This window comes from Platalea leucorodia (genome assembly GCF_965183815.1).
Source record: "Platalea leucorodia genome assembly, chromosome: 1".
Classification (NCBI taxonomy): domain Eukaryota; kingdom Metazoa; phylum Chordata; class Aves; order Pelecaniformes; family Threskiornithidae; genus Platalea; species Platalea leucorodia.
The window spans coordinates 82,047,098-82,062,812 of record NC_138823.1 but is presented as its reverse complement, the minus strand read 5'-3'; the positions used below and the strand labels follow the sequence as shown (position 1 = coordinate 82,062,812).

Genomic DNA, 15,715 nt, shown 5'->3' with positions numbered 1-15,715 from the left:
CCTCGATTAATGGAGGAACCCATCCAGCTGGAAGAGATATAAAAATATATATTTTCTTGAATTTGGATTTTGTGAACCCAGGGGTAGACATCTCTGAAATTAGATTAAGCATCAAATGATACCACATAGTTGGCATAATCAAGAACACGCACAAAGTCACTTGTGACTGCACTTCTGGTTAAGACTCACCCCTGCCAGACACACAGAAATAAAAGTTACAAGGCTTGCTACAACTCCACGGGTGTTTCCAAGTCTCTTCTTCCCTGAGGAGAAGGCTGCCTAGGTACTGCTTAAGGAATGCTTAGTAGAAGCATTAGCCAAGGATTTGGTGAAGATGTAACAGGATTCATTATTGCCAGGCATTTAGAGGTTACTCCAGCGAACCCCTGGCTCTAGGGTTTGTCTGTCCCAGTATATTCAGAAAGAACACCTTTTGTCTCCCTCTGTAACTTATGTGTTCCCAGGAAGTACAGAGGAAAAGCTTGAAACGTTGATACATTTTCCAGTTCTCCTCTTTATTATCGAATCCAGTAAGGACAGAACATATCTAGCCTGATTGCATTTCAGATTAATTGGTATTTTACCTGTATTTCCATTACCATGGAAAGCCAGTTACTATTATAACAGCAGCAGTTGGGCTCCCAGCTGCCATGAGATCATATAAGCAACAGTAATCAGGTTCTCCCATGGCCTCCTGCTCTTCTAGGCCAGAGAGGGTATTTTCTGCCTTGCTTGCGTAGAGATATTACTGTGCTTCCCCTTGTGAAAGATAGGGGGTTTCAAAAAGAGTGCATGATTTCAAGAGAAACTTCTTAGTTATCTGTGCTCTGTCCACCTACTGCCTGGAAAAACCCGTCTGCCATAATTTCATTGTGAGTTGACTTGTTGACTTCATGTCACTGGATACCAAGAGAAGCAGTCGAGCTATTTTTAAAAGGAAATGTTAGCCAATCCTGTCAACACCACCTGCAAGAACTGGGACTGGAGTTCAAGGTTCTCAAAACTTAGGCTGGGGGCGTAGAAGATTAGATTTTCTGAGAGAAAAATTTTACTTTGGAGAAAGTCTACCCATTCTCCTTTTTGTCTTCCTCCACTCCCACATCTTTACCACCCACTTCCCATTTATCTTAAACAGGTACATTAGGTCAAAATCTAGAGGCAGAGTTACCAGTTCAGTGAGACTGTTGCTTTCTGCAGGTATTTGAGTATTGGAAAGTGCTGTAATAACTGGAAGTGCTTCAAAGCGTGTTTTGCAATGAATTCACCAGTCGTAGAGAAAGGAAATCACTGTCACTATCCACAGTTTGTTTCCAATTCAACTGAATAACTTTGATCTCCTACTAATAAAGCTGGTACAAAGAATAAGAATGGAAGGGAAAGAAAAACAGGTACAAATTAAAGGTTTTCTTACCGATGTTATGGACTTTGTTTACTATGGGTGTTTCCAGCAGTGGAAACACCAAGTTTGTATTTAGGCTGGTGATCTGGATGCCCTCTATTTGTGGCTTCTAAGCAATTAAGACATGAGCTAATCTGGCAGCTCTACACTTGCAGTCGCAGGCACTCGCACCTAACAAACTCTGCTTTGTGTAGCCCAAACTGTGCTTTGCCTAGCCGGCAGCATGCTGGAGGGAACAGCTGCTTAATGATGGGCCTTAACCAGCTGTGCTCCCTGCTCCTGACACAACAGCTGATGAAAATCACAGACCTCAAATATGTTCTGCTCGGCTGATGTTGGGCAAAGCCCTGGAACATAAGTAACAAGTCCATGCTGGGCCACATGGGGAAGTAAATGCTTTAAGAATAAGATAATGGAGAACAGATCATTGCGTAGTGCACTAAGTGCACATAAAGGTAGGGCTGTACAACGCGTTCAGGGGCAGCTGGGCAAGCTCCCACTTCTCAAGTCAGGCACAGAAGCCTTATTTGATAGTTATGTGTATTTTTTGTAATCACAGTAGCCTTGACATGTACTTTATAGATTGTTCTCTTTTTTTTTTGACATAGTGCAGTATTGAAGAGGATGAAAGACCAAACTGCAATTATTTGCCTTTCTTCTTCGTAAGCCCAGCCATATGACAAGTCAAGAATTTTGTGCGTTTGCTCAGCAGGGTCCTTACCTCTCCTGCCTGCAGTGAGAGAGGGAGAACATTTACCCAAGCTGAATGAACAAAACCTGCAGACACTTGCTTCAGTTTGCTTTAGCCTTTCATCATGTACAAGTAATGTTCATTAAACGGCAAAGACTTGGTCGCTTTACATATTTTGCCTAGCAGGCATATGTGATGACACTTCCAGGGAGCTCTGAATGACTACGGGAGCTCCGCTGACAACAGAGGGGTTGCAGTTTTCAAGCTACGGTTACTTTGGTCTGCTGCTGGCTGCTGATGAATTTGAACTACACTGGGGGAGGGAGGGGCGGGCAGACACCAAAAGATAGCCCCCCCTAATTCTGACATTTTCAACTTTTGAGTAACTAACTTGCGCTTTAGTCACATCTGAAAGTGATTTAAGGACTACTTTTGCACAGTGAGTGTCTTCCCTTACAGCCCTGTTATCCGAAACTGTTTTGGTCCCATGCTGCGTGTTGTCACTGAGGCTGAACTTCGCCATCTTCTGCAGTCAAAGCAGCCTAGACATCTACCACTGAACTAAGTGTCTCTCAAGGGGTTATTTCCCAAAGGGATCAGCTGCTGATTTCACAGAAGGTTCCCCTCACAGGACATCCATCTTGGGAGGCTTTCACTTCTTTTTTACACCAAACCCAAAAATAGCTGTTTGCATGGCCATACTCCAACAAAGTAACCCACCCTTCCCAACTGACTACCAGTTTTGACTGTGGCAAAATTGGTAACTCTGAACGATAGCAGCAGTAGGGTAATCTCTAGAGCAGCCATGAAATAGTAGGATAGTACGTGTGATGATACTAAAATATTTTGCTGCAGTATTGACAGCCTCAAATTTGATTGTTGGCTCTCGCAGGCTTTGCAGGGTATAATTATTACATCCCTTACATTCCACGTGGAAAGAGAATTGAGAGGAAATGCCAATTATTAGTCTTCCAAGTAGGAGGACATGGGCTCTTAATCACTAACAAAGAGTGGGAAGTGTACAAAAATAAGAGCGATGAAGCAATAAAAGCAAATTTTACAGATCTGGCCTCCAGGGTACTTCCCACAAGAGCCAACATAGGAGAATAAACCACCTCACAGTTCCTGAGAGAAAGTAGTCTTTGTAGGGTACTGCATCTTCAGTCCATGGGAAGAGAAATGCTTTCCCTTTTGCTTTGAGCTAATGATACAGATAGTGTTTCCTTGTCTCCTGGCACCTCAAGGACTCGAACCTACTCAGTCTCTGCTGCATGGTGCTTGACCTTCGCTGCTCTAAGCTTAATGCCCAGGAGCACACTCAGCACAGCTGTAACATAGACAAGATTTCTCTGCAGTTAAAGTAGTTTAACAAGTTCTACCGAACCTGTGCAACTCAGAGTTTGCAGATACTTCGCCAAGTTTTGGTCTGTTTTAAAGGCACTTTTGATAGCCTCTGCCAAATTTCAGAAATTTTCACCAAATTCTGCATGTGTTAAGATTTTTTTAATGTGAAAAGTTTAAGGAAAATGGTTAAAAATCTACAAGCCAGGGACAAACCTCATTAATTTTCCTTATTCTCGCAATGGGCAAAAGTACTTTTGCAGATACATATAAATAGTTACTTGGACTTTTTTTTTTTCAATTTGGGTCTTTGTCTAGACTGATTTTTTTTTAAGGGGAAAAAGTAGACTTGCATTGGATACAGGGTCTTGTAATTGGGAGCATCAGGTAACCTTATGTGAAAAAATACCGCTTAAGAGAACTACTTATAACATGTGAAACAATGAGAAAGCAAAAGCCTAGCTTCATATGTAATGCATGAACTTAGAAGTACAAAAGAAACAAATACAACATTAAATTACTGAAGAATACTGTTCTACTGTATGGTAAGTTATATCTATGAAAAAGCTAATAACAGCAGAACAGGAAGGATGAAAATTGGAAGGCAAGTGGGGCTAAATAATTTCTTGCCATGAGGTGAAAATACAGGTGAATTATTGTCAAGGACAAGATCTTCGGTGAAAGACAGCAGCGAGGAGAAGTGGTACAGAGCGATGAAGCAAAAGAGGCTTCGGGAAAGGAAGGGGAAATGCGGGAAATGGAAATCCGGGCCAATGCTAGGAGCGCGGCCTTCGCTGGCGGGAGAGCGTGTTTTAACGTGCAAGGGAGATGGCCAGGGATCTTCAGATGCCAGTTCTGGTTAGATGCTAAGGTTCAGAGTGAGGGCGGCCTCTCAGGGTGGCTGCCCAGGGAGGGTGTGGGGTCTGCTCCACACCTCCCAGATGTTCCGCCTGGGGCAGCCCTCTAAGCTGGCCCCCAAGGGCCCCTTACAGCCCGAACCTGCCTGTGCGCTTCGCAGCCTAGGGGGAAGGTGTGATCACGGAGAGAGTGGCAATCTCCATTTCAGGAGGTGAGGGACGCGAGGAGTATTTCAGCAGAGACGGAGTTAATGCTAGTAAAAAGGCAATATGCCAGAGTTGTGAGAGACTGACAGGTATGGGACCTGTGTAGATTAAATTTGCTGTGTGCATACAAACAAGTCTTATAACAGTCCTTGCAGAGATTCAATTTATAAACATGAGAAAATGTGATTTTATGAAATATGCAACTGATGATTGATAGTAAATCAGCTTACTTTTTACTTTGGGGGTATAATGTGAGGAAGAGAACAGAGCCTGTTTCTGTGAGAAATTAAAAACAAAAGAAGGAGCATTGCTGCAGATACTGTATCACTTGTGATTAAGGCAAATATTCTTTGTGTGTAGATACATATGATATGCATTTGTATCCTCCTCAGTGTTTTCTAGCGCTTAAAAGTAATCAAAATGGAATTTGGTGAAGAAATGATAGCTATTCCACAGGGCATTTTGAAGAGACAGGGAGCCAACCTTTTCCTGCTTTTATGTGTCTCAAATTATGTCTTAATTTTATTTGTCTGTACTCATAGACTTAGAAACAGAAATAGTTTTTGAAAGAAAAGGAGTCTCTGGCCTCCATGTGAAGAAGATCTGGAGGCAAATAACCTCGGCCTAGAGTTAGCCATGCTTCTGTGATGTGATCACAAATGCTTCTCACCTTTGTGGATGAGCTCCAGGGAAACCTGAATGAAAAGCTCACATACTGCTTTGAGATCAAAGCATTCCCTTGCGACTTTAACCTTAAATACATTTTGGACAGTTGATTAGCATCAGCCGGAGGATACCAGGGAAGTCATAATGCAGGGGAGTATCTCTGACATGTTGATTTTGCTTCTGTCCTGTGTCCCAACAAGCACTGCTTGCCTAAAAAGGCCAGGAAAAGTTAATGGTTATGGTGTCACCTCAGGGGATGGATTTCTCCACAGCCGTCAGTGGAAATGGCAGTGGTTTAGGTCTCGTTCATCCAGGTGTCAGCCATCCCCATTCAATAGACACTACCTGGGGAATATGTCCTGAAGGGCTTCCCACCGTCATGGCTCATAGCTCTCTTGGCTTCGGGATCACTGTTCTCTGTCCCGCAGGGAGGCAACCATCTGCAGCAACTGATTCCCCCCTCCAAGATTGCTCCCTGTTGTAAACATTCTGGCACTTGGTCAAATGTGGTTTTGCGTGAGGCACGTTTTGCCTTCACGGAGTCCGGTTTCTCTCCTGTGGTCCTGCGCCATTATCTTCTCCAGTCTCCTGTGTTTTTTGTATTATTCTCTGCCTTGTTCTGCTGGTTGTTGTTCATGAATCTAGACATAGGCTGTAGGTGCCCTAGGGTAGTGTGTCGTAGCTACTCTTCCAGCACCCTGACATGTCCTCCTCTGCATTAGTTCTTGCAATGGGAAGGACTTCCCATTTTCACTGACTTCTCTGTTGCCACCGCTCCTATTCTTACACCTCCTGGCTGTGCCTGTTAGGAAGTGCTGTTCCCTGATGTATCCCAGGTCAAGTGAAAGCCGCAAGTGCTCAAAAATTATGCTATTTTGGATTTAGAGTCTTTATTTAAACTTCTCCCAGGACACACTTTCATACAGCCTTGACATTGTATAGTGAGTGGATAGTGTCAACAAGTAAAATGGAGAGCCTGGTCGTGGTCACAGAGTAGCAGGCATTTCAGATAAGAGTAGGAATCATGCAAAAGTGTTCATTGCTGCCCAGGAAGGTGAATGGGGAAAAAATTGTTAGATTGCGTCCTGGTCTTCATGGCTTGGTTTTTTTGTTTCACAGGGTACATGGACTTTCTTCTAGGCCATGTTCTTTTTACTTAAGCAGACAGAGTAAATTCGATGGAAATTTTGGTACACTAACATTTTTTTTAAGATAAAGCTATGATACCTGCCCTGCATTTCCAGTTTCTTTTGAATTAGGAAGCAGCAAGAGACAGAAGAACTTCAGCTCTCATTTTCAGGGCTCTTCAAAGGATACCATGGAGGTGTCTAGGTGTCCCTCTCCTGGGATGGGTATCTATCTCTTCTTCCTTCAGAATGGGGGTCAGGGCTGCCGTCTCTTGCTGGAGACTTGGATTATTTCAGTGGGTCGAACTGATGTCAGCACTTGCAGCGCTGTGGACAGGGGTGACTAGCTGTTCTCTTAGGGCCAGCTTTAATCAGGGGCCGGGGGGAAGTCAAATATTTTCATAGTGGGCTGATAGGAATTGACCTCAGATGGCATTTCAGTCACCTGACACACGATCTACAACAGATGCTGACCCAAAATTAGAGATACTGAATTAGGGTAAAAGTGTTGCAAAACAAAGCAAAACAACACCCAAACCAAAAAAAAGGCCCAAAACAATGAATGCTCCTCAGTCATCATTTTCAAGCTACAAGGTCAGACTCCCTCTACCCTTCAGGGCTCTCTCTTCATACACCATGTTTGGGGAATCTTGAGCCAGTATAAATGTGTGCGTGCTATTTTTACCCCATTTTCTCCCACTTCTCTGTCTACGTCCATGGAAGTCTTACACAGAACACTAGCTATTTCCCTCAAATTGCCTACCAGTGGCTCCTGCCTTTACGAGAAACCCAGCCAGGAGCAGAGATGCAGATGGGATAACACTCAGGTAGCACCGACACAGTGGTCTGATTATGCCATGCTTATAGAGCATCGGATCTGTCAGGTGTCCTTCTGGCAGTGCAGCTGATGACAGAGGGAGACAGAACAGCCAGAGCCAACTGGTGCATTTGATGCTGAAGATTTCATTGTGACAGGATTTAGTAAATGAAAACTCAGCCAACAATCATCAGGAGAGGGATTATTTGACACAGGAGAAAGACTGTTTCCTACGTCACCTTGCTTTGGATACTTTGGCTCTCTTCCGTTTTCTTAGGGGAGGGCAGATAGGAAGAAAGATGTAGGGAGAGAGGGAACCAAACATACATTTAGCCAAGTTACTGCCAAATTGAGCAGGTTTTTGATGTCACCTTTAGGTACAGCTGGAACAGACTCGAAAAGAGCTCAGGCAGAATCCCAGCTTCAAACTGAAGAAGCCGTAGGAACGTGCCAGCTGCCACTAGGTCACAGTCTGCTTTTCTAGGATAAGCAAAATTGAGGACTGACAAGAATTAAATTTCTTGGATTTTACTTGCTATTATTTGAAACACATGCACTGGTCAAGTATGGACTGCATAGTCAATAGTTAACTTCAAATGAAGTAGAAAATGTACCCTTCTAATTAGATATAGACTATTGAAATTGTGTGCAGTATGTAGGTAATAAAACATGTTTAAAAGCAGAAGACGACATATACAATAGGTGTGGCTTTCTCAGTGGATTTTTTTATGCTTTTATCTGTCTAATCCAATACAAAATAAAACATCAGTCATCCAGTAGTCTCTGGGAGGGGAGGATCACGTGAGAAACGGTCAAACTCTATAGAACCAGCTTAAGAGACAGACTTTGAATTTTTGGCAACAGAGGTGTGTAGCTGTAGATTGGAACCAAACCTTTTCTGCCAACATTAGTGAATAGAGCTGAAAGCTCATGCAAAATAGGACAAGCTGGACCCTTGACATTTTTCTCAAAATTGTCGCTTTTTAAATCACTGCCTTTGCATGCAGAAGTTTGTTGGATTCATCCATTATGCATGTCCTAGAAATCTGATAGAGGTCTCGTATGTTCCTTCTAAGAGGATAAAGCCAGCTGCAGTACCCAATTGTAAAGATGTGGTTAGTGGCTTGAAATGCCATTAAGTGTATTATTTGATGCTGCTCTGACTTGAATCTTTTGGATGGGAATTTAAAAATGTTAGTCCTCTCTGATTTTAGTGAACATTAGAGACAGCACACAATTATTCATAAAAAAGGGCTCAAGGGGTTGTTACCGGGTCCTATAGTAAAGATTTCATCTTTCTACTGATAACATAATGTGTTATAGAAGACATTGCACAGAAGTAGCTCTAGATCTTGGTGCCTTCCTTTTTGAGAAGTGTTTTAGGAATGTGACTTGCTTCAACTAACCTGTTCATGTACCTACCGGATCATGGTCAGCCTGGAAGTATTGTGTGCTTTTTTTCTGTTATTTCTAAAAGAAGGGTCAGCAATGTCAGTGGCTTCGTTTTAATCACGCTTGATGAATAGTGATTTGCTGTGACATTTTCACCTACTACCATATTAGGTTAGCTGTTCATTAAAAACTCAGGAGAAGGTGCCATCAACAATACTCTTTCTTAGAGCATCTGGATTTCCTAGTTCTCTCTTCAAGTTTGGTGTGAATAAGCTAGCTGAAAGTAAGATGACATCTGAAAAATGTATGATCAAGCTAACTTGTCATATTAAATATTGTCATTATTACTACCTAGTTCTATGCGATTTCGTTGACAAGCTACACAAATCTTTGTAGAGATATGCTCTGTTGTGTGTGACACAAACATGGAATACAGATGCTAATGATGAAGTTTTGTTATTGATTTTTGTTCACACAAAAAGTGTACAAAATAGAGTCAGATAAAAAAATTGAGACCTTGCCCTGGTTTATATTTTTCTTCCTTTATGAGAGATTTAATTGGAAATCTAACAGGAAATTAGACTGGAAGATTACCAACTGCATGGCTGGCATGCCGTGAAAGATCAAGTCCCTGTGTCTTTCATATTGCACCCCAAAGCAACTTTATCAAGTGTCTGGGATTTCTTGTGGTTTTAAAGATACCAAATATGACATCAGTAGCTTCAGTAGCAAAAATATTCTAAGGTACGTGGGGTAGAAAAGCTACACTGGTTCTTATATAGTGTTTGGAAGTCGAGGATGAAGAACCTTTTGCATTGCCATCTTAAAGTGAAAAAGGAAAAAGAAAGCTGCAGAAGCTAAACAGTCAGTACACAGCCCTATTGACTGTTCATTTCCTAAGGATCTTTCCAAAGAAGCATTTAGGAGGATTGCTTTTTCAGGGCTAGCTTCTAGAGTATTTCATCGTGTCAGCCAACCATTCCACAGGAGTATGAATTAATGGCAACATACCTCTTACAAAAGTCCCTTTTGGATTTTGCCAATTTACCTTACCTTACCTTACCTGGTACACAGTGTGTCTCTGGAGAAAGTTACTCAGAAGTATCTACTTGGGTGTCGTTTATTCATACAAAAGAGATCAGAGTTAAACCTGTAAAACCAGAGAGGGAGAGAAAGAAGAGTGCTCAAGTCTTTCTGTCTGTCCTGCTTAGGTGGAAAATGTAGTTACGCTGGGGCCAAAGTCACACGGAGCTAGTTTCACTGGCTTGAGGACTGTGCTCGGCAAAGATTTGTCTCTCTGCAGAGGGATCGTAGTGCTGTGCCTCTTGACAAAATGTCATTTCTTAAAGCCACGTTTATCCCAGGGACCTTGTCAGAAGTGGGTTAGTATCTTCCACGGACTCTGGTATTCAGTAGCTGTCCAAACCAGGAAGGAAGCACTTGTGCTTGTGAAACTGTGCTGGAGATAATTCAGCTCTTTACATGTGACGAGAAGCTTTTAAACCAGACTACCTGAAATTGGTTACCTGTTTCTTTTTAAGTTGAAGCTGCCAGAAATATTTCACTGTTGACAACCGAAAAGAGAGGGAAAAGCCATGATCAAGGGACCCTCTATATGACATAATCTAAGGCTATTTGCCTAGTACTGGCAACAGCAACAGGGAGCTTCAGCATCTTTAGGAAGTTTAAATGCAAAGATTATAACTCTGTATACACCTTGATATCGATTACAACATCATCACGAGCATCATCACAAAAGAAAGACAGCTAAACTTGACCATTCATTTCAGAGGCTACAGTCTTTTCCACAAATTGTTTCAGTACAGTTTTATGCACCCACTAGTGGTTTTGTCATCTGCAGATTAAATATAGTTTGAACTCTTATCGATGCAATAGATGATGGAATTATCTATACCCCAAAAAAGGTTGCATATAGCAGCTGCAGATATTCCATATCTAACACGTGGTATTTTCAGGAAGGGACAAACTGGAGCAAGACATGGTATAGACGGACTTGGCAGTGATAGGTTAACGGTTGGACTCGATGATCTTAAGGGTCTTTTCCAACCTTGACAATTCTATGATTCTATGATTCTATGATTTGGAGCCTTAGGTGTTCAGGTCAGAGCACGTTGCAAGAGAGAGATTTGGCAGATATCAAGGATGGAGAAGTTGGTATTTTCCACAGCTTTTTGCTATGTTGACAGTGCAGCTTTAGTTTTAAAAATTAAGCACATTTCACAGAAAGAGTAGAAAAGAACAGTAGGAAAAACGCTCATTTCTCTGTGGGGATGCGGTTTCTTTTGAAGTCAATGGGAGTTGCTTGCTTATATGGTCTCTGGAAGGGAAAAAAAAGTCAAAAGACTGCAACAAAAAGACTAAGCTTACATTTGAAATGGAAGGACTTCACCACAATTACCTGATGATACTCTGTCTGGTTTGTTCATTCAGAAAAAGCGGTATTAGAGCTGCTGTGTAAGCGGATAGACTGAGATTGGAGGGTAGGTTGGCGAGATGTTCCTGGTTGGCCTCATTGCCATGGCCCTGTCAGGACACATCAGCTGTAACCCATAGGAACTAAATACTTGTGAAAACAAGTTGTATTTCATCCTTCATGCTTTTTGAATCTAATCTTGTTTTAACAGTTTGCTGGGTGTACCAGATGATTGATGCTGTCACACTGCAGATAAAATTTGTCATTCTGTCATTTTTATTCAATATTTTAGAAGCATTTTGGTGCAAGCTGGAATCTGAAGCAATGTTACACATTTTTTCTATGGTTCACCGTAGTTATAGAAATAATCCATCTAATTCTCAGTGATTCATTGGCAGACATTTCCTAATTACGGACCTAGAATGAATTAGTAGGTTAGTTGAACCTGAATATGTCTTGAAATACATGTGGTGTATTTCTTTTAAAATATGCTACAAGGAGATATAAATGAATACAGGATCAGAACCTTGTGAAATACATGAAAGGAGAAGACGTGTTTTCTCACAGGCATATTTGGCCTAGTTTCATAATAAACCTCATAGGATAATATCAGCTATTCACAACAATTACATGGGATGTAGTGAAAAGCTCATTACACTGAAAAAAGATTTGAGCTCCTGAAATTTCAGCATGTAATAATGTCAGAGTTTTACCTGTAAAGATGGCCTGCAAGGACTGTGCTTTGTTCAATTCAGGGCTGAGACCTCAAAGCGACATTTAAATGGTCTTGTGTCATCCATGATTATTAGCAGGTCATAAAATTACTTTAAAGAGGAAAGAGACTGACTTCTGGTGTAGCAGGAGTTCCATTATATACTTTAGAAATAGATATTTACCTTATCTCCAAGTCTACTTGACTTGAATTTACTGTCCGTATGAAATTATGAGGTTGCCTGTGTCACAAGTTACAAGTTAGTGCTGCTGAACCCAGAGAAATAAGGTCTGACTTGGGGTGAAAACAATGAGCTGCACTTGCTTGTTCCTTCAGAAACCGGCTGCAGAAGATTGGTTTTGGTACACTTCCACATGTGCTACATTATTTGCTCTTTCTGTGTTTCAACAGGCCTTGAATAGGGGCATCGCTGCTGTCAAGGAAGATGCTGTGGAAATGCTGGCCAGCTATGGGCTGGCATACTCCCTGATGAAGTTCTTCACGGGTCCGATGAGTGACTTCAAAAATGTAGGTCTGGTGTTTGTGAACAGCAAGCGAGACAGGACCAAAGCAGTTTTGTGCATGGTTGTGGCTGGCGCTGTAGCTGCTGTATTTCATACCTTAATAGGTAAGGTCACTTCACATCTAATTAAGTCGTCTTTTAATTTGCTTCCTTCTCCTATTCTTCAAAATGATTAATCTGTAGGCTTAAGATTTCATTTGTAAAAGTGCAACAGGAGATGCAAAAGAGATTAAATCTCTTGGGCTGGTATCATGCCCGTCCATGCAGTTTTTATGACTTTTTAAACAGGTTGTTAAGTGGCAGCTTCCACCCCCAGGGCTCTCCTGCCTGGCAGCAAAACACACTGCTGATCTCTTTCAGTCAGGTGTGCGAGCAAAACTTTGGCAAGGTTGACAGGTTGCATGAAGCTGATAGCTCAGTCTTACCGTTAGGTAGTGAGGATCAACTAGCAATATCTGCCCAAATGGGTTTAGCAGGACTTCAAGCTGTGCTTGGTAGGGCTGTTGGTCAGAACTTGGTGGCATTGTCGGTGTGCTCTCTCTATACCCCTTTCCTACTTATCTCACAGTACAAAACTCTGAGCAAGTAGGTGCCAGCATCCTCATTAAAATACCAGGTATTACTCCCTACTAGTGCTAGTCATCATCCACTTCTGTTGAATAATTAATCTGTAAGATAAGAAGTAGTTACTAAGAGCACTTTATGCCACACTGAGACCCGCTCCCTGAGTGTACTCTGAAACAAAGAAAATACATAAGGAGATACGAACTGAACATAAAAAGTAAGGCAGCCACAGGATTTGCCAGTTTCTGAGAGCCTGAAGAAATGGGATATCAACCCAAGCATCAGCCACAGCAATAAAAAGCCACGTGACCTGGAAGACTTTAACTTCCTCCTCTCCAAGAACCGTACCGGATTCGCTGCACCTTCTGGCTCATTCTACAGAGCCGAAACCTCTGGACCTCAGCAGCAAGGAACAGGAGATGCTGGAGGAAGAAGCAGAGAGTGCATTGCATTCAACAGGTAAAATCCTAAAAGCTGGGAGCTCTAAGGGATGGGAGGAGGGAGGTAATGCAACAGCCTACGGGGGCATGTGTTGGTTGACAGGCAGTAGGGTTGAGTTGGATGACCAGCAGTAGGGGGTCATTCCGTCGCAGAAAGATGGGAAATGCGAGTATGGTGGCAATATCCAGAATTGCTGCGAAATTACAGAGTGGCCTGGAAGTGAGGCACCATTCATTATCATGCTGTTAGTATCTCAAGAGCAGCACGTGCTGCTGGTGAGCTTATAGAATAGAATAGAATAGAATAGAATAGAATAGAATAGAATAGAATAGAATAGAATAGAATAGACTAGACTATTTCAGTTCCTGCCAAAGTAGGTACAAGAGCCATCTGGTAAATACGGATGCCCCTGCTCTTATCCTTTAACAGGCTGCCAGCTATATTCACCAGCTTTATATGCCTCCCAAGCACTCCAGGTTGTTTGATCATCACATCTCCTGTTCCACCACTGATACAGCAGCCCTGTGCTGTTTACCTTTACTCCGTGTTACAGTCATAATAAGTGCTGACAGTAACAGCTCACTAGCCATGGCAACTCTGTGCCAGGGATAAGCTGTTGCTAGCTTTATAAGCTCAATCCATGCATTCAAGTCAACTTAATTCACTGATATTGATTGGTCACTTCCTCAATATGTTTACAGTTGAGGCTGCTTTATTGAGTCAGTATTATAAACTTCGGGCCATTTGTACGTTTGGCTCTCATATTTCTTTGCTTGGAATGTTTCTTCAGCCCCCAGAGCTGCTCTTCTAGTTGCTCACTTGTTTTCCTGTCAGTGCTGGTCAAAGTTTTTGGCTTTGCCAGCTGGATAAGGAAATATTTTCTAGTCGTCCAACATTTTATTTTAAGCTACGATAGATTTTAAGAAAATTTAAAGTATAACTATCAAATTTCCAGGTGAAAGACGTAGCTGGATTTTCCATGTGGGACTTCTTATTGAAAGGAGGTGTTTGAGGCAACCATTGGAAAACATGCTGGATAAGTTTCTTGCCTTTGCCTGGAAGTAGAGCCCTGCTGAGTTCAGAACCTCTGAAATGCCCTCTCTGCAGATATTAGGAAAAAAAGAAAAAAGAAGGCTGTACTTAAAGTACATGCTTTAAAGTCCTGAATTAAAAGGCTTCACACAATCTTTCAGCTGCTTATGGTGGCAGACTGCAAAATATTTTTTAGTATTTTAACTTGTCTATGCCTGAAAATATGCAAAGGCCACAGCAGAGGCTGGCGGAGCGCCCGAGAGAATGGAGTTAGTCAGATTCTAGCACCAATTGCCTGGGTGACGTTGCCAAGTTTTATGTTCCAAGTTTCCTTTGAACCTGTTTCAAATCCTGATTATTCTTCTCTGACCCACAGATGCACAACCTGCCTAGCAGGAGGAGGAGAAGGCTTCCAGTGACAGACAGGCAGCCTCCTAGGACCTGCAACTACTCCCCAGCAGCTGCAAGCCTATCACAGGCTATCTACAGGAGTCACAAACTGGGGTTACTGATGCTCAGCAGATGAAAAAGAGAAACAAACAGCACTCAGGGGACTGAATTTCTTCCACATTCTGTATGTATGGGGCTAAGGAAGATGACATGACTGTCTGCCGTGGACTGTTGAAGCCCAGGATGGAACAGGGAAAAAAAGCCCAATGAAATAAGGAGGAGTACCGAAAGTCAGAAGGGAAAAATCAAGTGGTGGTAGAAACACAGTGACCACAGTGAATCATCACATTTCCAACTGTGATAGAGACTATTTGCAGTCTGTACACACAGCTCCTCACAAACAGCAGCCTCTGCTTATTTAAAATATCAAAACAGACCGTTTCACCCACCTGACTCATGCTTCATTGCTTCAGCACCAGCTCCCCACCACTGCTTCCCCACTGGGGCTAATGCAGTCCTCTGTGGGAGTGACTGGCTGAGCCAAACCACTTGAACTCACAGTTGGAAGCTCTGGGTCCCTAAGTCATCACCCCACCACATTCCCATGAACATCTGCGAGGTCCTCACCAACAGTTCCTATCACTCTCCTGTACGGGTAGGAGTAAGAACCAAGAAACAAGTTGAGCTTGACCAAAGGGATTTGACACCATATTCTTGTCCCGCTTATAATGCTGCTGCAAACCTTGGTCAGTACAGTATTCCTGGATTTGCTGTTTCAGTTGCGATCTGGAAATAAAAGATAGTATGCTGCCTTCTTTCCCCTGTGCTATTATGGGGGCAGCTGCTGCCACCAGTTAGGGTTTCCTGGTGGGAAGTTCGCTATGTAGCCAGGGTCTAAAGCGTCTTGTTATTTCATAGATTGGCTTTTGGTGGGAGTACTGGGCTGTGAGAGAAGGGATTCAAGACACTAAGCCTGCCTGTGCACATTTTTGACATCTTACCAAATTGTCAGCTTGACAGAGGAGAGAAATCATTTATATAACATTATGCTAACATAATGCATTTCGTGGTGCTGCTGGTAAGCCCTCCATACTAAGTGAGTCCTTTTAACACCAGTGTCAT

The 15,715-nt window shown here is 42.4% G+C and overlaps 1 protein-coding gene across 3 annotated transcripts in view; it reads left to right on the top strand.

Annotated features, from left to right (window-relative positions):
• Positions 1 to 15,715, top strand: part of ANKH (ANKH inorganic pyrophosphate transport regulator) — a 102,769-nt gene that overhangs the window by 45,730 nt on the left and 41,324 nt on the right. For all 3 annotated transcript variants that reach the window (XM_082328676.1, XM_082328674.1, XM_082328675.1), the window contains one exon: positions 12,055 to 12,271. In XM_082328676.1, the coding sequence (XP_082184802.1) occupies positions 12,055 to 12,271 (217 nt within the window). The remainder of the gene's footprint in view (positions 1 to 12,054; positions 12,272 to 15,715) is intronic.